This window comes from Squalius cephalus (assembly GCF_949319135.1).
Source record: "Squalius cephalus genome assembly, chromosome: 9".
Lineage (NCBI taxonomy): Eukaryota > Metazoa > Chordata > Actinopteri > Cypriniformes > Leuciscidae > Squalius > Squalius cephalus.
In genome coordinates, this window is record NC_137130.1 from 18,511,857 (window position 1) to 18,538,463 (window position 26,607).

Below are 26,607 nucleotides of genomic sequence, written 5' to 3' on the forward strand. Positions count from 1 at the left end.
TGCAGTGTGTGCAAACCTGGTGAAAAACTACAGGAAACGTTTGACCTCTGTAATTGCAAACAAAGGCTACTGTACCAAATATTAACATTGATTTTCTCAGGTGTTCAAATACTTATTTGCAGCTGTATCATACAAATAAATAGTTAAAAAATCATACATTGTGATTTCTGGATTTTTTTTTTTAGATTATGTCTCTCACAGTGGACATGCACCTACGATGACAATTTCAGACCCCTCCATGATTTCTAAGTGGGAGAACTTGCAAAATAGCAGGGTGTTCAAATACTTATTTTCCTCACTGTATATAAAAAAAGGACACTGTAAATTTTAGTTATTTTTAATTGCTTTTACTTTGTACACATTGTAACGTTAGCCTAATCTGATTATGCTGGGATAGCCGATTCCAAGGGTGACGTTTACCTCCTGACATCTGTCCTGTAGTTTTATTCATTTTAGACGTATTGTTTATTATTGTCATGGACGAAGTCGATAACTGGAAGCCATGTTAATCTTGGAATAATACGGCCACCGTAGGAGTTAAAACGCTCTCGGAATTGAGAGGAACAGAAAGTTATATTCACTGGGTAGTCATATACAATTTCACCGCTAGATGGGGGTAAAAATCACACAGTGTAGCTTTAAGTATATTTGACTGTGCTAAAGTGGAACTATAGGCTGTATGCACGATTGCTTCTGCGTTTTGTCTCAGCCTGCCCAGTTACATCCGGTACTGCGTCAGAAACCGTTTTTGCATTCGGTGGAGATAATGGTAAATTACACTCTCTGTTTACAAGAACTTCCAGCGGTTAACGTGAATGAATATTGTGAGGCAGTTAGCTGTTACACCTAAGACTAAGAGTAAGAAAGAGAAGGGCTTTAAATGATATATTTCGATCTACATCGACAACTTTGAGGGTGAGTATTCTCTCATATCATGCGAAATCCGACTAGCGAATTGGTTTCTAAAATCGCTGTCTCCGTTTCTGGGAAAATTAATTTTATGAAAGTTTTGCCGCTAGTACACTTCGCTATAGAACGTGCTATGTCAGTAAAGACGCTGGCTGAGATTCTACCGGAAATACGTCAGCAGTGTTCGTGCATAGAGCGTATTGCAAGTAAACTTTATGTACACTTTACATTTCTTGCATTTAAGGACTGATAATATACAGTTATCATACTATCCTTTCTAATAGTGATATTAAACACATTTTAAGGCTTAATATTAAGAAATGTGCATTGTGCAAATAAAGTTTAATTATTTTTATATCAGTAAGTCTCAAGCAATATGTCAGTAAATATGTTAATGGTTTGTAGTATACTTTGTATGAAATAAATGTATTTTAAATACATTTGGGTGTAGGTTTTTTTCTCAAGGGGTCATTATTATGAGAAAGGTTCTCATTATTACGAGATTTTTTCCCTGAATATTATAACATATAAAGTCATTATAGAGTATCATCACCCAAAACATTATCCATATAAAACCATCATATACAGCATTATGAAATAATTGACTTACGTGTTGTGATGCAGATGCTGTCAGGTTCAATACTGTTGGCTGCTTCATCTTTCAACAAATTTCTTTTCGAAACTCTCCATTACACTGTGCCTCGCTGATGAAACAAAATGCTCCAAACAAACATAATCCTTCTACGAGATCCAGGACAGCATTAAAATAAACCATCCACTTGTTTCCGACGCTGGGATCCTTCTAAAGTCTGTGCAGAAATGCAAACGAGCTGTTTAAACTAGACGCTATATCAGAACAAGCTGTTTTTGATTAAAAATAAATAATTTGTTTATAATGAGGAGGAGGTTTTAAGCTATGAAACTTGCAGGATGTTTTGATAGTACAAAGACCTCTTATATGTCAAAAGATCAAGGCAAATTTGATTTCTCATGTCATGACTCCTTTAATATGTACTTTTTAAACTGTTGCATACCATCGATTTTCAATTAATCAATCTGTACCACACTCTGTAGGATATAACTGTGGTTAAAGCCATGAAGAATCCCCCAGCTGGTGTCAAGTTGGTGATGGAAGCCATCTGCATCCTGAAAGGCATAAAACCAGACCGTGTCCCAGACCCCTCAGGCTCCGGCAAGAAGGTGGAGGACTTCTGGGGCCCAGCGAAGAAACTGCTTGGAGATATGAAGTTTCTCCAGAGCCTTCACGAGTACAATAAAGACAATATTCCAGTCAATTATATGAGCATCATCCGCAACAAATACATCACCAACCCAGACTTTGTTCCGGAGAAGATCCGCACGGCCTCCGCTGCTGCAGAAGGGCTCTGTAAATGGGTTTGTGCCATGGACTCCTATGATAAGTGAGTTATAGCTAAACTAAAGGTGCGGTCACGTTAGCCAAATTTTGCAGCCAATAAATGTCCATTGTTTATTGTCAATGGTGTAGTGATGAATGATAGTGAAAAGTCACTTTCAAACAATGCAGCTTTCTGTTCATCAATGCAGAGAATTAGCTACAAACATGTTGCAAAATATTATAAAAAATTCCTGATCACAAGGATTCCTATTGAAATAATTGAATTGCATCATCAAAACATTCGCTAAACAATTGTAAATGTGACCAGACCTTAATTCACAATTCAAGACATGAACAATAAACTGGATTTGATATGGGTCTCCAATACATTTTTATTTTAGAAAATGTGAAAAATATTTTTTGTCAAGAAACTTCTTTCTTTTCCCTTTCACAGAGTAGCAAAGGTTGTGGCCCCAAAGAAAGAGAAGTTGAAACATGCAGAAGAGAAGCTTAAGGTGGCCATGGAGAGCCTCCAAAAGAAACAGGCTGCTTTGAAGGAGGTCCAGGACAAACTGGCCAAACTACAGGAGACCCTGGAAGCCAATAAGAACAAAAAGGCTGACCTTGAGAATCAGGTAGGCAGAGGACAGTAGTCACAAAAAAGAGGCTACGCAAGGTTCTCACAATCAACAAACGATTCGCTACTGTTCCTGAACCGTTGTGTATTACATAATGTTCAACTATTTTTCTGACATTCTTTGTAACCTCTCCTCCAGTGCAGCCCAACCCTGTTGAAAATGTCCGCTCCTTGCAGGAAGTTTGTTTATTTAGGAATTTAGTTTGTTTTTACATCAAGAGGAGTTGAGGGAATGTTTTCCTTTTCTTCTTTGTTTACTTTCCTTCAGATCATTTTTATGTTCGAACTTTGAAGTTGTATGAGTGAAGCCTTTGTTTCTAAACCCACACAAAAACACACAGGGGCACACACATGCGCACACACACACACACACACACACGCACATGCATGGTTCTCATTTGTCTGTGGAGACTGCCTGTCAGTTTAGCGCGTTTGGGTAAACCAAGCATCACCAAGGCCCTGCTGCCGTTTTCTGCCCTATTTCACTTCCTTTCATGTTCCTTCTTCTTTTTTTCCCCCTTCTCTCCATGTTTGTAATTCAGGTTGTCTATTTTCCCTATTGGAGGGTAGAAATTGTTTATGCCATGCTCTCTCAAGCATGGCCAGAATCAAGGCACTTGAATGCACTGAGGAAAACCTGTTATGCTGTACCTGAAGCTCCACTGGAACGGCCTCTTTTAAACTGTTTTCTCACTTTGGGATATGAGTTGGAAAGACCAGGAATTATGGATGAATTCATCTCAAAGACAATAAAGTGCCATGATGCCTGATGCACCAATGTCACATAGAATTAGTGAAGTATCATCACAGGAAGCGAGTAAGATGTTTGGATTGCTGTCAGCTTCGTGCCCTAGCGCTGAGCTTGTATCACTCTGCAGTAGCTGTGCAAGCTCACTCTGTCATTTCAAACAAAGATTGATGTTTCTCTAGTGCCAAACTGTGGTTTCAAGGATCCATTTATCTGTTATGATGAAAGAGGACCTGCACTAGTGGATCAGACATTCTATTAGATGCTTTATTTGGAAGGATGTTTGTTTAGTAAACATTCATTTCTGGTCACACATTTTTTATATAAATGCAGTCATATCTGATCTGCCTTTTCTAAACGTATGAGTAGCTGATTCTCTTTGAATACAGATGACAGCCACATTTAGCCTGCTGTATCTTTGATGGCAACACCTGTTTCTGCCTGTTTTTAAATGGTGACTGGCCTTTAGAAATGGCCTTTAGTTGTTATGGTACATATCAGGGAAGAAGTGTGTTATAATATTGTTAAAAACTGTTGTGCTGCTTGTAGTCTAGACGGATTTTTGAAAAATGGCCTTCTATAAGAAGTGAGGAGCATTTATGGGTACAAGTCGGGAACCGGCCTACCTTACATATTTCAAGGGTGCTGAGTCCAAAAAAACTGGTTCCCAAGCGAAATTTTGAGTTTTTTACCTTCTAATTTGCATAACAAAATGGCCGCTAAATTGCCTATCTTGCTCAGTCTTTGGGCCATTTTCCCCTAGTTTTTTTGTAAGTAGGCAATCAGGATGAGGAAATTAAGTTTCTAGATCGATAGTCAAGGGTCAGAGCAAAGATATAATGGAGGCTCATTGCCTTTTTTATGTATATATTTATGCAAAATACCAACTTTTAAGGTGAAATTAAGCATTATTTGTGTCATTTTTTTAAGGCCGACATACATATTCAATCAATATTACTCTTAAATGTTCCCAGTGTATATATGATATGTGATGTATTCCATATTACATAATAACTAATAAAAACACCATTGCAAGTTTTTTTATGCAAATTAAGGCGAGACACTACAGGTGAATAGGGTAACATTTTTAACTAGCAGATATCACCATGAAACTTTCACAGTTGAATACCTACATTAAGATGAGAAACAAAATGTATTACAAGTTTTCTGTAATTTAATGTTTAAATATGCAAATTAGGCCATATCTAATCAAATATGCACTAATTTGCATAGATTTAAAACAACGAAATCTGAGTATTGGATAAAGCCAGGTTAAAAAAAATGTTTCATTGTGTTCACATGTTAGATGGGAAAAAAAAATACAGAGGGATTTATGGATATCTACTTTTGTTATCCTGTAAATCAGAAAATACTGTCAATAGCAATATTTTCGCCATGTTTTTTGGAATAAAATGTTATATAAATCAGGCTAGGAATAATATATTTACAAATCCCTCTGTAAATGTCTTCATAATATAACATAATATAACTATAACTAGGTACAAGTACAAAAGTTTGGTATATAGGTGCTACTGAAGTGGAGCGTCATCCATGTGGTTTCCTTAGTCTGCTTCCGAAGCATTCACCAGCCCCAAGCAAAACACAAACAAGACGGAAAACAAAAACACCAAAGAATCGACGACGAAAGTTAGGCTTTAATGCTCCAACAGAGTACTCCAAAGAGGTACATCCAAACACAACTACACATAGACGAGACTCAACACGAAACACAAACTGATCTGAACTTAAGTAGTTAGAGGATAATGAGACATGAACACCTGAACACAACACATACCTGAACTGAGTAATGAATCAAATTAACAACCATGAAGATAAGCTAACCAAGGTGAAAACACAAACAGAGTCCATGTGGAGAAAACTAAAAATAAACAAAACCAGATAACCCTGAAAGGAATACAGCTTTCATGTATTATGTGCTCTATTTATTGCTTTTTATGACAAATTTATAAGTAAAAATAATAAAATTATATCATTGTGTTAATTCTTTTTTGTAGTTTTTGTATTATTATTCTATTAAAATGAATGAACTATCTATTAAATATGACATGAATATGAGAACAAGTGAACAAGTTATTTATTTTCATTATACCATATAAAGTTATTATCGTCATTATTTTTTAAGGTGTAAAATAGTTATTTCTGGCACACACAAATTCCGTCATCTTAAGCTGCTCACTCAATTTCATTTCTCTTTTCTCCATAAAGTACATGTGCCATTCACTATAATGAAAAAGTGAACTTGTGACCGATTTCAGATGCATCTCAGACGAAACTGCAAAGAAAATGACAAATTATGACCCACAGACAAAACTTCATAATATAAGTCAGACAAAAACAATAGCTGAAAACCAAAAAGAGCAGAATTAGACTGTGGACCGACTAGACGTTAAAATTTAAGATATTTTTATGGGCTGGCCCCACTCTCATGGAACCAATGAAAACTACTATTTGATAGAAGACTATAGTGGGCCACACATGGTTGCTGCTACTACATACAATATGGGAGAAAGGGTTTGAGGTTAGAGAAAATATTTTTTGAAACATTGTCCCAAATGTCCAAGGCTTCTGAGAGGGGGGTGTAAAACGTCTCGGTTACATATGTAACCCTCGTTCCCTGAGTAGGGAACGGAGACGTTACATCATGACGACGAATGGGGTTTCGCTTAGAAAGCCTCTCATCTTCGAGAAATAAAACGAGCCATTGGCAAAGAAATGCCATGGGTCTGCGGAATTTGCATTGCGTAACTCCGCCTTACCTCATGGGTATATAAGGAAGTATGCTGGCAACATGCAGATATGTTTCTTCGCCGAGGAGCGGCAACGTACACTTTCAGGGTGGAGGGAGACTGCCTTCGGTCCAACCCTTCTTGCAGGAAGGAAAGCACGACACTGATCGGGCATTTTCTGGGGTCTTCTCTGCGAGAAGAGCACCAGGTGACGAAGAGGTTCCACTTCAACGCGTAGGCATGTCTCGTGGACGATGCTCTAGCGGAAGTGATGGTAGCCACTACCGCTGGTGGTTGGGTACTCAAACCTGCCTCGTCCCATCCAGGAGCCACACGTGAAGGTTCCAAAGATCGGGATGAGGGTACCATAGGGTGCACCGTCCCTGATAAAGCAGGTCGTTCCTCAGAGGGATTGGCCAAGGAGGTGCTGTCGCGAGGAGGACTAGTTTGGAGAACCAGGTCCGGTTGTGTCAATGAGGGGCAACCAAAATTACCTTCTTCCTGTCCTCCCTGAGCTTGCACAGGGTCTGTGCAAGAAGGCTCACTGGGGAAAATGCATACTTGCAAAGGCCCCGCGGCCAGCTGTGCACCAGTGTGTCCGTGCCGCAATGGGACGAGTCGTGGGAGGCAAACAGGTCTACCTGTGCGTCCCCGAACTGATCCCAAATCAGCTGAACTGTCTTTGGATGGAGTCTCCATTCTCCAGGGAGAGGCTGAAGCCACGAAAGCACGTGAGCATCTTGAACGGAAGCCTGTGAAGGGATCGGTTGAAGACGTGCAGGTCCAGGATTGGCCGTAACCCACCGGTTTTCTTTGGTACAATGAAGTAAGGGCTGTAGAACCCGGACTTCATTTCGGCTGGAGGGACAATCTCGACTGCACCTTTCGCCAGTAACAGGGGCATTGCCACCCACCATAGTGTAACGGACTCCCCGGAGGCGGGGAGGAGATTGTGCGAACTGAATCGCATAGCCGAGCCTGGTGGTTCTCTCAACCCAGCGGGACAGGTTGGGAAACTCTAGCCAGGCTCCCAAGAACTGAACCAGCGGGGTCATGGGAACCACAGACGTACCCTCGGTAGGGCAGCGAAGTGGAATGAACGGTCCGGACGTGGGCGGCGTAGCGACCCGGTGTGGGGGCACGGTCATTGCCGCATCCTGACAGAGGAGGCCAGGGAAGGACCAGTGTTCCATGGGGGGCCTGCTCTGACAGAGGTCTGGCGACAGAGGGGGACAAGAGTGGCGAGGCAGAGCGTCGCACACTGCCATCCATGGCCTCTTGGGGCTCGGAGGAAGGGGCATCAGTTCTTAGAAAAAAGATTCTCCCCCGGCCCTCCACCGGGGGAAGGAGTGGTCCTGCTACCAGCTCCTGAGAAGAACTGAGCCCTAACTCCAAGCTGCCCATCTCAGGAGTGCTGCTTAGCCTGGCGTTTTGGCGGGCTAAGGGGCGGAGACGGGTGGTGCCGTCCTCCTGCTTGGGGCCGGTGAAGGCTTCGGAAGCAGACTAAGGAAACCACATGGATGACGCTCCACTTCAGTAGCACCTATACACCAAACTTTCCAGTCTTGTACCTAGTTATATTATGAAGACATTTACAGAGGGATTTGTAAATATATTATTCCTAGCCTGATTTATATAACATTTTATTCCAAAAAACATGGCGAAAATATTGCTATTGACAGTATTTTCTGATTTACAGGATAACAAAAGTAGATATCCATAAATCCCTCTGTATTTTTTTTCCCATCTAATATGTGAACACAATGAAAAAATCATTTTTAACCTGGCTTTATCCAATACTCAGATTTCGTTGTTTTAAATATATGCAAATTAGTGCACATTTGATTAGATATAGCCTAATTTGCATATTTAAACATTAAATTACAGAAAACTTGTAATACATTTTTTTCTCATCTTAATGTAGGTAATCAACTGTGAAAGTTTCATGGTGATATCTGCTAGTTAAAAATGTTACCCTATTCACCTGTAGTGTCTCGCCTTAATTTGCATAAAAAATGAAATCTCAGACAACTTGCAATGGTGTTTTTCTTAGTTATTATGTAATATGGAATACATCACATATCATATATACACTGGGAACATTTAAGAGTGATATTGATTGAATATGTATGTCGGCCTTAAAAAATGACACAAATAATGCTTAATTTCACCTTAAAAGTTGGTATTTTGCATAAATATATACATAAAAAAGGCAATGAGCCTCCATTATATCTTTGCTCTGACCCTTGACTATCGATCTAGAAACTTAATTTCCTCATCTTGATTGCCTACTTACAAAAAAAATAGGGGAAAATGGTCCAACGACTGAGCAAGATGGGCAATTTGGCGGCCATTTTGATATGCAAATTAGAAGGTCAAAAACTCAAAATGTTGCTTGGGAACCAGTTTTTTTGGACTCAGCACCCTTGAAATATGTAAGGTAGGCCGGTTCCCGACTTGTACCCATAAATGCTCCTCACTTTCACTTTTTGGGCACTTCCCATCTAGACTATATTTCTGTGGAAATTGTGACTTTTTTGTCAGGATTCTTTGATGAATTGAAAGTTCAAAATAACCTCATTTATTTCAAATAGAAATCTTCTGTAACATTATAAATGTATTTACTGTCACTGTCACATTTGATCAGATAACTGTGTCCCTGCTGAAAAAACGTATTAATCTCTTTAAAAAAAATTCTGACCCCAAACTTTTGAACAGTAGTGTATGTCTGTGTAACTGTCTTTACTTCTCCCCACTCTTATGCATCCTTTTAGCCTCCTTATTTTCCTTTTGTTCTTTTTCTGTAGGTGGAGTTGTGCAGTAAAAAGCTAGAGCGTGCAGAGCAGCTCATTGGTGGGTTAGGGGGCGAGAAGACCCGCTGGAGTGAGACTGCCTGTGACTTAGGCGAACTCTACAACAACCTCACTGGAGACATTCTCATCTCTGCTGCTATAGTGGCCTACCTGGGTGCCTTTACCTCCAGCTTTAGACAGGTGTGCCAACACATAAAACAATCCATTTCTCTTGCTAATCCAAGTGCTTATCAACCCACATTGTTCATATCAATAAAATATCAATAGCAACATAAAATCCAAAAACGAAAAAAATAAAAAATAAAATCTATTACTTTTATCAACTGTGTAAATGCATCCATAAGTACACAAGCACACATAATTAAAATCTTCAAGCACAAGGATTTAAGATGCAGTCACATTTAACGTTGTCGTGCAAATATTTATGGGGGAAATCCAGTCATTTTAGACTAAATTTATGCGATCTAGAATTTCGCGTAAAGGCCAAAGATTTCCCCACGCAGATTTTGCAACAGGTTCAAGTTGGTCATTCAGATTCGCCACACTGATCAACAGAAAGCTGTTTTGTTGAAAGTGACTCTGTGAGCTGTGCTTCATACTGTACATCGATACACTATTGACAGAAGACATTTTTTGCTAATGTGACCACACCTTTATTCCCTTATTTGTAAGATTGCACACTTTAACAAATAGTGAGAAATTACCTAGCTAACACTGATTTCATAGTAAAAATTTTAATATAATGTTTTATTGTCCAAAGTAAAATCCTAGCAATATTTTACAGCGCAGGAGAACCTATTGAACATTGAAAGACATCTGGGACAGGGTTTGTCTGGCTGAAATGTATTTGTCTTGTTTAGTTTTCCATTACTTTTCAGTCTATGCACTATAACGTGAGTGAAATTCATATTCATTTTCAGTACAGTTTATGCGTCTCAGGTGGAACGTTATTAAAGTGTTTTTGATATCCTTCTATAGACATTATTTTTACACATTTGCCCTTGTCAGCTGGTTACTCTTAACAACAGAGCAGTCCATAAAAAATGAATGAATTCAGTGAAAACACTTTGTACAATACCCGGGATTGCTATGGTGAGTTTAAAATAGCACTCGGGGAGCAGGGAGTAGTTTAACTTTAATATTTCCCCCTCTGTGAAAGCAATATCTTTTCTCCCAACAGAGGGTTTTTTATATAAGCTTTCGTGCAGGTACATGACACACAGCTTATTACCTTTGTGTGCACTATGTCTTTATTGGATTTAAACTGAAAACAAAGATATAGAAGCGATAATAGTAAAGTCCACAGTAGTATTATTAAGTTGAAACTAACAGATAAGGTTGAATCTATGGATCTGTGTTTTCAAATAGGATTTTAAACTTCTTACATGTATCAGTAGACTAACCACTCGTCAGTGGATGTTTTTGGATTAAACTGTCTAAAGCAGCTGTGATCATGTCGTCTTTCTTGAACCATGTGTGTGTTTCTGTGTCTGATCTCTACAGCGAGCTACAGAGGAGTGGATTGACACATGTAAGACAAGAGGAATTCCTTGCTCCAAGAACATGTCACTGATGAACTCCTTGGGTGAGCCGGTGAAAATCCGTAGCTGGACCATTGCTGGCCTCCCTTCAGACAGCTTCTCCGTTGACAATGGAATCATCATCTCGTGAGTTTTTTTTTGCCAATATATGTTACTTTAAATTTGACCATTTTAGAGTGCCATTTGTATTCGATATGAAATCAGACTTATTTTAGGAAGTTTCAGGTTTAGGAAACCAAACCATTTTCATATTTTATGAGATTCCTTCCAGCAGCATATAAATGCAGCTTTGATGAAGTGCAACAACAAAATTCTCACCATTCTCACTAGTCAGTCACTGTAAACATATTTAATCTATTTCACACTTCACACTGGATTGCACGTATTTAATTAAAAATGAAAGATAGTACATACTAGATGTGCTGGAGATCTAGATTTGCATTCTGTAGCAATACCACAGTTTGGACAAAAATGTGCATGGATGTACTGTAGTGCTGTAACGGATCACTACTGAAAATACAACTTTTAGACACATGGTAAATACTACTATTTAACAGTAGAAGTGACCTTTGAATGACTTGTTCTTGAGTTGAGGAATAATACAACAAAAGCAGATTTTTTTTGTTGAAACATTTTGTGATAATATTCTTAAATATGTGACCTGGACGTTATTAGAAAACTGTCAATTTTGGATAAGATGGAGATGATTTGTCATGGACAGGAAACTCTTTTTTGTTGAGTATTAGTGAGATGTTTGTTCTCTGCAGTAATGCCAGGAGGTGGCCACTGATGATTGATCCTCAGGGCCAGGCCAACAAGTGGCTGAAGAACATGGAGAAATCCAACAGTCTCCATGTCATCAAGCTCAGTGATGGCGACTTTGTGCGCACACTAGAAAACTGCATCCAGTTTGGCACTCCAGGTGAGAGGTGACAGCTTTTAAACACAAGGACAACAGAATTCTGAAAATGAATTTAAAGTTTAATTTTATAATACTCATATCACTGCTCGGACAGGTCATTATCAAGCAGCATGGCTGCTTTTTTTTTTTTTTTTTGCCAAGGGAACAATCAAATTTAACAGTATTCGTTTTGGTCTTATCAAATGAATCAAATGCAAAAATCAAATATATAAACAACAACAAAACATAATAAAATAAACTGTTCTCACAGGTGCAATACCAGTATTTCTCCCCAGGGGTCCCCCTCCACCATGAAAAACAAGCACACATCACAGTTAGATCCAAACCAGTGCATGTTACCTGTTGATAAATGTACTCATTCTCTCTCTTCCCCTGGAGCAGCATAGTTGTGTCTTGTACATAACGCATAAAGCCTGAAAGCACAAATCCCAGCTAATTTTACACTCTTGAATGCAAAGGAGACCCAGGGGTGGACCCAAACCGCAATACGAGATACGCAAATGAGCCAAGTAATCTTGCCTTAGGTGCCTCTGTCTTCCATCCTCAGCTCCTCCTCATCGGTGTTGCTCTGGGATGAAAGGCAGCTGTGTAGGCAGGCCGGTGCTTAGCTGTCTTGTGTGGATTGTTTTTTTGTTACCGTTCACCTCTGGAATTTGCATTGAGTTTATTTATTAATTTCTTTTCTTTCTTTTCCTGTTGCATTCCTTCAATTCCCACTTATACCTATTTTTCTTGTGAGTAGATCAAATAAATGCCTCTGGAGCTTTTGTTTGGTTTTAGCTTAACTGTAATCATTCATCCATGGTGTGTTGTAGTATTGCTGGAGAATGTTGGGGAAGAACTGGACCCCATACTTGAGCCCCTGCTGCTGAAACAGACTTTTAAACAGGGTGGCAGTGTCTGCATCCGGCTGGGTGACTCCACTATTGAATATGCTCCAGATTTCCGGTTTTACATAACAACAAAGCTACGAAACCCACATTATCTACCTGAGATCTCAGTCAAGGTGAGTCTTCTTTACATGTGAAGTCACACACGAATGCGCACAGGCATACACACAAACTAATGTCTGCTTCTAAACAAGGTTGTGTAAACCTTGTCATCTAAAGACTGTCTCTTATGCTCACTAAGGCAGCATTTATTTGATAAAAAATACTGTAAAAACTGGAATATTGTGAATTATTATTATTATTATTATTATTATTACAAATAAAAATAACAGTGTTTTATTTTAATATATTTTATTCCTGTGATGGCAAAGCTGAATTTTTAGCAGCCATTACTCCAGGCTTTAGTGTCACATGATACTTCAGAAAGCATTCTAATAGAGTGGTGCAGGGATGACGTCAAAACCCAGAAGTCCAATTCGCCACTTCACTTGTTCCCTCATGATTTTCCTATGGGGTTTTATAATAGGGTTTTTATATTCATGAGTAAAACAAGGTCTGTGGTAAACATAACTTGATACTTGAACGTTTTGCTCTACAACATAAATTACACACACCCATATCAAAAACTTGAATTTTATTTTAATAAACATATGTTTGAAATAAGTGACTAGATAAGAACAGTTGGGCTGTGAAAGTGTGCGCAGTTCACGTTGTAGAGCAAAGTATTAAGTTATGTTTATCACAGACCTTATTTCACTCATAAGTTAAAACAAAAAAAAAAACATTATAAAACCCCATAGGAACATTTTGAGGGAACCAGTGGTGAATTAGTCTTCTGGGTTTTGATGTCATCCCTGCACCACTCTGCTGCTTTGGTGCTCAAAACATGTCCTATTATTACTATTATTACTATTATTATTATTAATATTATCATCACTGTTGAAAACAGTTGTGCCTCTTAATAGTTTTTGTGGAAATATATACATTATACATTTTTTAGGATTCTTTAATGTATAGAAATAACAGCATTTATTTGAAATGGGAATCTTTTGACATTACAGATGGCATTTATAAATGTCATTATAAATGTCTTAATCAATTTATTTCATTCTTTATGACTAAAAGTATTAATTCCTTTCAAAAATAAATCTTCCTAACCCCAAACTTTTGAACGGTAGTGTACACTGATTTTAATATATATTAAATGACTTATCTTGTCCTTGAATTAATCTTTTGTTTCTGTATGCTTTTGAAGCACTCTGATGGTTTGGTCTGTGATGGGGACTGAGTCAGTGTCATTAAGTGTACAGTCTTTGAAAGCATCAAAGTTAAAAATGAAGATATTTTAAAATTGTATTTAGTGAATCTTTCTCCCCTGAGAAGTGTTTTAATAACATGGTTGTTAGTCTCATTCAAATGAGCTATGAGCCTTGCTATCTTCTACATAAAATCTTCTTTGGTTAAACTGCTACCGGAAACTGATAAATAATTAAATCATTGGCCAGTTGAGAGTTTTTTTCGTGACACTTAAAACAAACATCTAGTTATATTTTTGGAACATAACTTATTCTACCTCTTCTGCCATAAAATCATAAACATGCACATAGAAAACATACTGTATACATAGAATACTGTTAAACTTTGTCTTAAAGTGTTACAGATAGTCTTCATGACCATTGTTTAAAATTAAATTAAAAGGGCTGGTGTCATTTCTGTGCCACTAGGGCCACCTAAAGGATTTGCAAACAATATTCTGAACAATCATCTGCCCTAAACTCAGTGGTTGAGTCAGTTTTGCTGTGTCAGGCTGGTCTGCATACTTGAACAAATTTTTGAACTTTCAAAAAACTCTGGACTCTGGACTTGATTTCTTAACAACCACCTAGACTCCTTAATGAGCCTGAGATATCATTTCAATTTAGGATGATGTAGGAGCATGTGGTGTTCACAACAGGATAAAACAAATGATATTGTTGAGGAACATCAGGATTACAATTCTTCATCACAAAATGTGTTCCACCAAAGACTCACATGTATCACAGCCGGTAATTAAAGAAATATTAGGTCTGATAATAGCAAGCAAGCAGTCACAAAACCTTGGAGGATATAATTTTCTAGAAAAGTTAGTTTGTGATCGGTTACACCAAATCCATAAAGTGAATCTGTGGCCATGTGATGCTCTTGTAAAAAATAAATACAAGCGTCTGCTCTCATTAAAAATAGGATTCTAAGAACAGCTGCCCCCAGCACTGTCAGTGTTTTTCTCCTGCTTTGTTCAGGTGACCCTGCTGAACTTCATGATCACCCCAGAGGGGATGCAAGACCAGCTGCTGGGCATTGTGGTGGCCAGAGAGAGACCTGACCTTGAAGAGGAGAAACAAGCGCTCATCGTACAGGGTGCTGAGAACAAGAGGTATCACCCAAAAACACAATTAACCTGACAGTTTAGTCCTATGGGTTCCTTACTTCAAATATTGTGTCTAAAAGCAAGACAAGTTGAATCCTTGGGTAAATAATGATCTCCTTATGAAGTGAGGGCAAAGAGCAACATGCTCTCTCAGTGCAGTCATGTCAAAAACAAACCAAACCAAAAGGTTTTGTACATTTGTGTTTTTATCCATGTACTTTCTCTCTCTTTTCTTTGTAGACAGCTGAAAGAAATAGAGGATAAAATCCTAGAAGTGCTCTCTGCCTCCGAGGGAAACATTTTGGAAGATGAGTCTGCTGTTCAGATCCTCTCATCTTCTAAGGTTCTGGCCAATAAGATCTCTGAGAAACAGGCTATTGCTGAGGTTACTGAGCAGAAGATTGATCAGACACGCTTGGGCTACACCCCCATCGCCATCCACTCTGCAATTTTGTTTTTTTCCATCGCTGACCTGGCCAACATCGAGCCCATGTATCAGTACTCTCTAACCTGGTTCATCAACCTCTTCATCATGTCCATTGATAATTCTACCAAAAGTGACCTTCTTGAACAAAGGTGCTATGTCCCTTCCGATGTTATTTTTAAAGCATGTCTATTACAGTAATTTAATGTGTTTCATCTTAATTATGGCATGCTTTGAAAAGTCAAAGTTGCAGCTATATGACACTTACTTTCCCTCATGTCTTTCCAGACCTCTGAAATTATGACAGAGCATTCATTTTTAATTGAAAACTCCTTTTAAAGGCACCACAGTTTGCTTAGAGACTATCTCTGACATGGATTCTGTTGTAATATGAACGTGTAGTGTGGGGAGGTTTTTTAAACAAAAGAATATTTCCTGTATGACTTCCTGTATGACCTGTATGACTAGCGTCAGCACTGTCTTACTTGGCCAGTATGGCGTTCTGATGTGAGTTTGATATCTGAGAGCTGTGAGAATATTATGACACTTCAGTCCAGGGCAGAAAGAATCCTCTGGTTAAAAGAACACATTGTCAATTCTCTATAGGACAGAGACACCAAAAACAGATCTCTAAAACTTAAGAGAGTGCTCTTAAAGCTCTTCTTCAGTAGCAGCAGGTGTTTATTTAATATTTTTTAAAGTGTGTTTATCTAAAGTGACATTTAAAAAGATGTAATGTCTAATCCAGTGGTTCTCAACCTGGTCTCCAAGACCCAATCAGACAGTGGTTCTGGAACTTTTTGGCTCCAGGGCCCCCCATTTTCCACAACAATATTCAAAGGTCCCATGACATTTTAAGGTTTTTTTTTTTTTTTTTTTTTTGTGATTTACTAAATAGAGATTAAGGGTACTGATTTTTAAAAATTTGTACCTGATAAAATTTCAGAACTTGGCATAACCAGAAAAATATATATTCATTACAAAAATGACCGTTAGTAGTCTTTCGTACTTTAGGTGACTTTTTCAGGTCTAGAAAACTTTTTTGAAATGAGGCTTTCTCATATATAAATCCTTGTTCTTCAAAGAAAAATATTCTTATAATAACATAATCTTGATTAAAATGTAAAAAACACTGAAAATATAAGTTTTAGATTGTTTATTATTATTTTAGATTGTTTATTATTATTGTTATTGTTTTTGTTATTATTATTACCAGAGATACATATCAGCTTAGATTAGAGTGTAATGATTTGGACAAAGTCCAAAAAAAGGTTGAGAACCACTGGTCTAGTCATTGAACACAAATATGATGATCATTAATATTAAAGCTATAAGGATATTGATAAATTCTAATGATGAAAACGAGAAGAAAACTTTTATAGCAAACATACAAATATAACTAAATGTAGTCCTAAAAACAAGTGTGGTCTAGTAACATTTTAACGTTTTTTTTGTGTATTATGTTTAATGTACATCACATCACTCATACACTTTTTTTTTTCTCTAAACCGTTTTTAAAATGTTGAACTGATTTCTGCCACAATGCTTTCTCTGTGTATTTAGACTCCAAATTCTGAAGGACCATTTTACGTACTCTCTTTACGTCAACGTATGTCGCTCTCTGTTTGAGAAGGACAAACTCCTCTTCTCCTTCTGCCTCAATGTCAATCTGCTCAAACACAACAAGCTCGTGAGTAACTGCCTTCACTTGCACACAGCTGTGATTTATTGAATCAATAAACTTGGGAAAGACAGTGCTTCATCTGATAAATAATAGTAAGAATGAAGATGTTACTCTCACACAAGTCATCTTAAGGTTAATGACTTGCATGCATCAGTCTGACGATGTTTATATCATGACTGTTTAAATGGCCCTGCAACATTCCACATAAACACTAGTTTAACCGATTTAATCGAAGTTTAATTGATTTATGATCCATGTTTGTCACACTGGCTCTCCATGCCTGAGCCGTTACTCAAGTTTCAACTGTCTATCATCCATTTATTGTACTGTCAGTAGTTTTGTCAGCTCCTGAATCATGTGGTGTGGGGCTGATGCACCAGTACATTTATTTTCATATACTGCTGCTTTTCTGTCGATGACTTTAAAACTCATTCGAGTTGGATGTTTAATCAAGCACAGTTGCTGAAAAACAAATTGTGTCTAAACTCAGTGAAGGAGAATTTTCATTGCAGATGTAACTGAATGAGGTAATGCATGGACAGCTTTCCCCTACCACCTTCTGTTCCCTTCTCTTTCAGGTGGATGACAATGAATGGCGTTTTCTCCTGACAGGTGGTGTGGGTCTGGATAACCCTCATTCGAACCCCTGCACCTGGTTGCCTAAAACATCCTGGGATGAGATCTGTCGATTGGATGAGATGGAGTGCTTTAAAGGCCTGCGGAAAGACCTGGCTCGACTCCGGGACGGCTGGAAAGAGGTTTACGATAGCAAGGTGCCATGGAGATTAAGCATACACCATTTCTTTCCTGCTCAGTGGTATGAAATGGACAGGGGAAGTATGAAAGGAACACCAGATTTTTCATTTTATGGTCTGTGTGTGTGTTCTGCAGGACCCCCATCACGCTGCATTCCCTTCAGAGTGGCAGGAGAAACTAGGACATTTCCAAAGGATGTTGGTCATAAGATGCTTACGGCCAGACAAGGTAAGGCTCTTTTTATTGGGTTTATTAATATACCTCGGATTGGATTGTAAGAAAATGTATACTTTTATTCAGTAAGGATGCATCAAATTGATCAAAAGTGAAAGTAAAGACAATTTTAATGTTATAAAAGATTTCTATTTCAAATAAATGTTGCTCTTTTGAACTTCCTATTCATTAAAGAAGATTAAAAATATATCAGCACCACAAATGTTTGATAATATTGATAATATTAAGAAATGTTTTGAGCACCAAATCAGCATATTAGAATGATTTATGCAGGATCATGTGACACTGAAATACTGAAGTAATGGCTGCTGAATATAACAAAATAAAGAAGTGTGAAGTCCGCACACTTTTCAGTGTTCGGACTTCACACTTCTTTATTTTGTCTATATCATTTAGTTGTCCTGCACCTGCGCCCAATCTGGGTGTTTGGGATGTGATTGTGCACACCATTTTTGTATTTTAGATTTTTGCTGAATATAACAGTCATTTTAAAAATTTGTATTATTTCACAATATTTTACTGTATTTTTTTTTTATCAAATAAATGCAGCCTTGGTGAGCATGAGAGGCTTCTTTAAAAAACACATAAAAAAATCGTATGTATGTGGCGTAAAAACCTCACATTTGGACTTCTTTTCTTGTGTCTACCCATCTCAGATTGTTCCCATGGTTCAAGAGTTTGTGTCAGAGAACTTGGGGCAGCAGTTTATTGAGGTGCCACCCTTTAATTTAGCCACAGCTTTTGCGGACAGTCACTGCTGCGCTCCGCTCATCTTTATCCTGTCCCCAGGATCAGACCCCATGGCAGCACTGCTCAAGTTTGGCGAAGAGCAGGTACAAACAATTATAGGCTTTTAATCGCCATAATTTTCAGATTGAATTATTCTGTATTAGTAGAAAGATGATTTTTTTTAACATCTGGAATGTTGTTTTGGTTTGTGATGGGTGATATTCTTTTATTATTAACACTGTGTTTGGCTTGTTGTTCAGGGTTTCACAGGTAACAGACTGACCTCCCTGTCTCTGGGACAGGGTCAGGGCCCCATTGCCATGAGCATGATTGAGACTGGTGTGAAGGAGGGAACCTGGGTGGTTTTACAGAACTGCCACCTGGCCACCTCTTGGATGTCCACCCTTGAGCGTGTTTGTGAGGTAGTACATAAATATTTGATGATCCAAACATGATGGAACAGTAGCTTTTAATATTATTATTATTATTTTCACACCCACATTTGCTACTTTATGTAGACTATTATTTTCAATGTAAAATACTCGTTATCATTTAAATGCATGCATTGCACGTCCAATGTATGCGTGTGTACAACATAAAACAATGTGCAGTGGAAACACTCTGAAGCAGCACTTTGAATTTCTGACAGGAGCTGAATCCAGATACCGTTCACCCAGACTTCCGCTTGTGGCTGACCAGTTACCCCTCTCCCAACTTTCCTGTGGCTGTACTGCAAAACGGAGTCAAAATGACCAATGAGGCTCCCAAGGGTCTGCGCTCCAACATCATACGTTCTTTCTACATGGACCCTATATCTGACCCTGAGTTCTTTGACAGCAGCTCAAAGCCGGTAGGTCCCAGGAAATTCAAGGTTTTTGAAGTGCTCTCAACATGATGCATATCTTTTGATGATTGTAATGTTTATTTTTGGAGTCCTTCATAATCAAACTACCTATTAATTGTTTCAAACAAATGTAAAAAGAGGCCTTTTGTGTGTTTTAGGCTGTCTTTAAGAAGCTGCTGTTTAGCTTGTGCTTCTTCCATGCCCTGGCCCAAGAGAGGAGGAAATTTGGTCCTCTTGGCTGGAACATCCCCTATGAGTTTAACGAGACAGATCTGCGGATCTCTGTCCAGCAGTTACACATGTTCTTGGACCAGTATGAGGTGAGATCACACGTGTCTTTTCTTTATATTCACATACAAACAAATGTTCTTTCACTGTTCTTACAACACACACACACAGAGACTCTCCTCATCACCCTCTTTCTTTTCATGCTTTCCAGCATGCCCCTTAAACCACTCCTAAAAAAAGAACGTTCTTGACATTTTCCCAACTTCAGAGAAGCACTCCTCATACTTCCCTTCCTCCTTTCAAAACAAGCAGACTGCACCAACTGATCAAGAGCTTCCCTCAATGCTCTGACATTTCTCCAGTGCTACGGAGTGCCACCCACTGCATTAGCAAGGGAAATTTCAACAGGAAATGTCACAATCCTGCCACTCCTCTGTCCATCTTTTCATATCCCCCCCTGAAGATCGTTATATTGAACCCACCAACCTGACATGCATCTCCAATTAAAAAAAATTGGAGTAAAGTCTTTGTTGAGCGGCCCTGCTTTTAAAACAGATGAGGAGGTTGCTGTCTGGTTTTTTTGTGTGTGTGTCTTTTTTAAAGCAATCTGAACAATAGGGTGAAAAATTGGGACACAGCCCTCACCTTAAACGTCTTTGTTAGAGTCATGGTCAAAGTAGCATTCACACATGTAGCCACACTATTCAAAATGAAAATAAATAGCTCATATGATAAAAAAAGGTAAGTCATAATCATGAGAAATCAAACTTTCCTTGATCTTTTGAGATAAAATAGCTTCACCTCAGTCCAAAAAGAGAGTTTATTGAAGCTGAGCTGCAAAAACGATTCATCATGGAAATGGATTTGTCATCTGCTCCCTTAAAATGCTTCAGATAATTAAACGTATTAATTAAAGTCATCATTCTCATCTGATTACCATCCCCTGACAATTTTCATCCACCATGTTATGTATAGGTCATCTTATTAAGTTTAGTCTTGCTTATATGGTGATTTCTCTCTGTGTCCTTACTAGGAGATCCCCTTTGATGCTCTTTGCTACATGACAGGAGAGTGTAACTACGGAGGTCGGGTCACAGACGACTGGGATCGCAGGACCTTGCGCACAATAGTTTCCATATTCTACACCGCCAAGATCATTGACGATGCCGATTACAAGTTTGACCCCAGTGGCCTGTATTACTCACCACCTGAAGGAGATGTAAGACACAATGACAAAATGCCAAAAAGTTAAATGAAAAAACTGATGAACAACATATTCAGTCTGTCATATATACCACCATTCTAAAGTATGTTGGTTAGTAAGATTTAAAGTCTCTTATGCTCATCAAAGGCTGCATTTATTTGATCACTAAAAACAGTAATTAGAGCTGTGGAATATAATCGTTTTTTCCATGCATCGCTATGCTGATGTGAACGATTCTGCATCGATGCATAAAAACAAAAGAATCCATTTTTTAAAAATCTAATTAAATATTTTAATATATCTATAATATAATAAACCTGCTGCTGTCTGTCATTAATGTTAATCAAGCAACTAAAGAGAAGAGGAAATCAACCACTCACCTAGACTAAATAACTTTTGTAGCTTTAATAATAATCAATTTATTTGTAATTAATGCACTAAAGACCATGCAGTGATTATTTTTACATTTGATTATTACATTACTTAAATTACTTAAATGCTTCTGTTAAAAAAAGTAAAAAGTAAAGCACTGTTAATTTCATTTGTTTGTTTCTTATATTGTATTTTTTGTACTATTTGTTATTTGCATCTTCGTTCTTGTTTTTAACAACAACTAAAAACTGAATGGCATCCTTTTCCTTCCTTGATCATATTTCTTTCAAAGGAAGACCATATGCACCTCTGCATGCCGAGGTTTCTCATTCAAAACAAAGCCTAAGAGAAAGCAATTATAAGAGAAAACAATTCTTTTCTTTGTACAAGCTCAGTCAAGGTGTTAGTGAGCTCAGTGGGTCAGAATCCCTACCATATTATATGACTGTTTAAAATGACTACAGACATAATTGACTTAGTAAACAAACAAAAAAACATAAGTCTTTAGTAGATGCATCGGTATGAAATTTCTGAAAAGGGGATTATGAGCTACAAGTTCAATAACTAAACACAGTGGGTTGCTGCCAGTGGTGATGTCTGATTTATTTGTGAGCACATGTATAATCTATGCCCAATTTTATTTGGCATTTTCTCTCGAAATCTTTTATTCATGAATGTCATTTGCATAGCCATTATTATAAATGTCAGCAATCTCAAGGGTAGCCTGTTTTAAGTGCATGCCATTATTTAGCATCACCATCCTGGATTTAGTGTTGCATTAAAAAGCTGATTGTTTCCTTTTCAGTATAACAGCTACATCGAGTACACCAAGACACTTCCTCTAAATCCCTCACCTGAAATCTTTGGCATGAATGCCAATGCTGATATTACTAAGGACCAAGTGGAAACACAGCTGCTGTTTGATAGCATTCTTCTCACTCAGGTGCGCAAACACATTTTGATTATTGGTGCAAACTACCTAGTATAAAGTAGCTCTTGGTAGTACTATCAATGACCTGAGTGATTTTTGTAACGGTTATTTTTGCTTGATTTTGCCCTCACAGTCTCGTTCTTCAGGTGGCAGTGCTACATCTACTGATGACATGGTGTACGAGGTGGCTGCAGACATTCTTAATAAGCTTCCTCAGGATTTTGATATAGATGCTTCCATGCGCAAGTACCCTACCAGCTACAATCAAAGCATGAACACAGTGCTGGTGCAGGAGATGGGACGATTCAATAAACTCCTCAAGACCATCCGGGATTCATGTGTCAACATCCAAAAGGCCATCAAGGTCAGAACATTAGCAAAACCTCTGTGAAGGTTTAACACTTCAATCGATCATGTTTTCAGGTTCTTATTCTCTCTGGTCTGAGCACAAATTGAGCTCCAGTGGGAATTTGCAGTCTAATGGAAGCATTGTTGTCAACTATAATACTTCCATGTGAGGCTTCTGACAAGCTCAGCTGTTAGTTTGAGGATGTTTTCTCTCCATTAGCTCATAGCATGGTCCAGTTAGCAACATTCATTTAGCTTTCAGGAGTATATGATGGCATTTCATGTCACGCTAATGCACAAAGATATTATTAATATCTGCAATACATTTATGTTGGTTCTGTTCTGTTTACTGATCTCCCTGCTCTTATCCATACTAGGCTGCATGGATGGGCAGGGAGTTGGCCCAGAACAGAACCAACATAAATTTATTGCAGATATCATTAATGTTCTTGATAATAATTTAATGTGACAACATAAATTAACAATCACCTGCCAGAACTAATGCTACTATGCTTGAGATTAATATAAAATAATCTCATGAGATCTCAATGAGATAATACATTTATAAATTATAAAATGTATATATTTTATTTATTTATATTTCATTTTTTATTTATTTAGAAAGTTCCATTTAAAATGATTATTCTAATAGAGTAATCATTCTGTTTGCATTGTTCCTTAGTTTAAATAAGTTTATTTTTCTGCAAAACCTTTATATAGAAGCAATGCAAACTAAAAAAAATAGTATTTGAACATTCACTCCCTGCTGAAAGATACAAGGAAAATTCATCGTACCCCAGGGCATGTCCTAATGCTGTTCACTCCAGCTGAGCCTCCTTGTCCTTTAGTTTGACTGACAGCTCTGATCCCAGTTAGCATTACCACCCCGCAGGGTGAGAGGGATGCATATGCTGAGATCTGATCACAACCCTGGCTTTCGTTTACACATTGTGAACCCTTATCCTATAATCTAACCCTAAAATAATCCCTTTATCTCTTCTGACTACAGCTTGATTTCTGCTCTGAGGAACCTCTCCTTTATCCTTTCATTATTATTCATGATCATTTATCTCTATACAACATCAAATGCAAAAAAAGTTTGAAACCAGCCCATAGAAAGAAAACGACAACATCATTTTTCCTTAGAATAGAAAATGTCAATATACTATAAATATGACATAAATATGATGAATAAATAGGAATTTACACATTTACCCCCATGAGGTGACATGTGATGGCAATTTCCATGCAATTTTGGCAATTATACATAAAACAATCAGGATGGAAAGACAAAGCAATGATTGAATGCATGTGTGCATCTTGACAAAGGGACTGGTGGTTATGTCTGCTGAACTTGAGGAAGTAGTGAGCAGCATTCTGAAGGGCCGCATCCCTGCCATGTGGATGAAGTCGTCGTATCCCAGCCTCAAACCACTGGGAAGTTACATCAGCGACTTTCTTGAAAGACTCAAGTTTTTACAGGTAAACTCTTCAGTGATAAAGCATATACAGTACTTTTCATTCCACCACAGCCCATCACACTTTATTTGACATGGAAATGGTATGTTCACAGTATTTGCTTAGTCAAACTAAGTATCAAAGACTATAATCACACTACTGTTCAAAAGTTTGGGGTCGTAAGATTTTTTATTTTTTAAAGAAACAAATACTTTTATTGCGCCAGGATGCATTACATCAAAAGTTGAAGGCATTTATAATTTTACAAAAAATATATTTCAAATAAATGTTGTTCTTTTGAACTTTATATTCATCAAAGAATCCTACAAATCATTTCCACAAAAATATTAAGCAACACAACTGTTTTCAATGTTGATAGTAATAAGAAATGTTTCTTGTGCCCCAAATCAGCATATTAGAATGATTTGAGGAAATCTTTTCAACGGGAGTGTATGAGAGAAAAAAACTTTCCTTTCTTACTTTCAGTAATACTGTGTGTTAACATATTTGGATTCGATAACCACAGTTCTGTACATCATCATAATTTCTAGTGATCAATTCAAGTATTTACTTACCTTGGGATACTCAAGTGCACATTCATACAGCAGATGAAGCAGAAAGGATTCTAGTGTGCATTGTGAGCCACGGGAAAATCACATGAAATGCAACTGACTCACTGTCTCATTCAGTGAGCTCAGATTACAAAAGTGCTTCTGCAAAAGACTGTATTGTAAATACATTATACAAGTGTCCTTCCATTCAATAAAAGGAAAAAAATACTTTGAGTCTGTTACATTCCAAAGACTCCTTTTAGCCTTCAAGTTATGCCTTTAGAATCAGTTGATTTTGTTTGTGATTTATTGATTTTGGTGTTTAATAATAGTATCATCTGTATCATCCACACAGTGCTGGTACATGGACGGCACACCTGCAGTGTTCTGGATTTCCGGCTTCTTTTTCACTCAGGCCTTCCTCACTGGAAGCCAGCAGAATTTCGCCCGAAAATACACCGTCCCCATTGACCTGCTCAGCTTCGACTTTGAAGTCATGGAGGACAAGGAATACAAAAACCCCCCAGAGGATGGTGAGAAAGATAAAGAGAGAGAGAAGGAAAGAAAAAGAGTATTGACAAGCATGAAATGTAAAATATATGAAAGGGAAATGAGTTACAAGTGACAAAAGGAAAGAGAGACGCACAGTTTCATTAACCCCTCACTGTGGCTGAGTGCCATCAATCAGAGTCAACATTACAGTGCTCTGACATCAGACCCCTGCTGCTCTTTCATCAGTACATGATGAGCATCTCTCCAGAGGAAACCCATCTCTCTGAGACCATCACACACTGCATGAGGCTGGTTATGTGTGCGTTTGACTTCAACAGATACTTTGTTGTACCTACTTCATTTTTTATAGTTCAATCAGTCAGTGTATAAAATGGGCAGAGTTTTTAGTTAGTGTGCATGTGTGCAAGGGTGTAAAGTACTTCATTATTTCAAGGAATTTTAACTGAATATTCTTACATTTTCAATGCAAAAATTATACTTATATTTCTGCATGTCTGCATGTTTTAAATCTTTATGAGCTCAGGGCTTGATTTTCGCCTTGGGATTGCGCGTATTGTGCACAATTTTACTCATTCACGCAAATTTTGTGGTCACAAATTTTGCGCTCAGTGCTAAATTGAGTTCTTTTTCGCTGCTTATTGCACTTAAACAGTCAAATACACATAAAATAATGTAAAAATGCCAGTCTTGACAGGTATTCACATACACAGTCGGTATGTTTTAAGTGAATGTAAACAGTTGAGAAAGAAAACGCCTGTGTAACAGTATAATGGATCCATGCGTCAGGTCTTAAAATGACAGCAGCCTGATATACCAGTTGAAAAAAAGTCGACTTGGTACTTTTAAATGTGGATCTCATGATCTATTTTTGGTTAGATACTGTGACTTCTCATGCAGTTCCCATACTTTTTCTAATAATTATTAATCCTCTGTACTTTTTGTATTTGTGCTTCTGTCAGGTGTTTACATCCGTGGCCTTTTCTTAGATGGTGCCCGCTGGGATCGGAGAACAAAACGCTTGGCAGAGTCTTTCCCCAAAATACTGCATGACGCCATGCCTGTGGTGAGAGACTGTAAAATGTCTAATCTCATTCAAATAAGGCTGATGATATCATGCATATCCTCTGATGTGGGTAGATATTACAGAGACTCAAGTCACAAGAAAGTCATTCCACTGTAATGATGGAAAATGTATTAAACTTGCAAAAACTTGTTTCAGTGCAATTCAAAAAATGTTTGCTTGCAGGCAAACTATAACAGTAACTATGGAAACAAGAAGCAATCATGAGAGAAAAAAATACCTTTTTTTTCACCAAAAAAAAAAGTGAACCAAGGGACATAATGCTAAAAAATAATTTCC

The 26,607-nt window shown here is 37.8% G+C and overlaps 1 protein-coding gene across 1 annotated transcript in view; it reads left to right on the plus strand.

Moving 5' to 3' along the window:
• Positions 1-26,607, plus strand: part of dnah7 (dynein, axonemal, heavy chain 7) — a 92,107-nt gene that overhangs the window by 54,010 nt on the left and 11,490 nt on the right. The window contains exons 45-65 of the mRNA XM_079880397.1: positions 1,984-2,330; positions 2,721-2,901; positions 9,206-9,391; positions 10,715-10,878; positions 11,520-11,674; positions 12,490-12,680; positions 14,844-14,977; positions 15,212-15,547; positions 16,959-17,085; positions 17,658-17,852; positions 17,971-18,063; positions 18,726-18,902; positions 19,059-19,220; positions 19,448-19,648; positions 19,801-19,962; positions 20,904-21,089; positions 22,252-22,389; positions 22,511-22,741; positions 24,055-24,207; positions 25,090-25,267; positions 26,207-26,310. Of these exons, the coding sequence (XP_079736523.1) occupies positions 1,984-2,330; positions 2,721-2,901; positions 9,206-9,391; positions 10,715-10,878; positions 11,520-11,674; positions 12,490-12,680; positions 14,844-14,977; positions 15,212-15,547; positions 16,959-17,085; positions 17,658-17,852; positions 17,971-18,063; positions 18,726-18,902; positions 19,059-19,220; positions 19,448-19,648; positions 19,801-19,962; positions 20,904-21,089; positions 22,252-22,389; positions 22,511-22,741; positions 24,055-24,207; positions 25,090-25,267; positions 26,207-26,310 (3,801 nt within the window). The remainder of the gene's footprint in view (positions 1-1,983; positions 2,331-2,720; positions 2,902-9,205; positions 9,392-10,714; positions 10,879-11,519; positions 11,675-12,489; positions 12,681-14,843; positions 14,978-15,211; positions 15,548-16,958; positions 17,086-17,657; positions 17,853-17,970; positions 18,064-18,725; positions 18,903-19,058; positions 19,221-19,447; positions 19,649-19,800; positions 19,963-20,903; positions 21,090-22,251; positions 22,390-22,510; positions 22,742-24,054; positions 24,208-25,089; positions 25,268-26,206; positions 26,311-26,607) is intronic.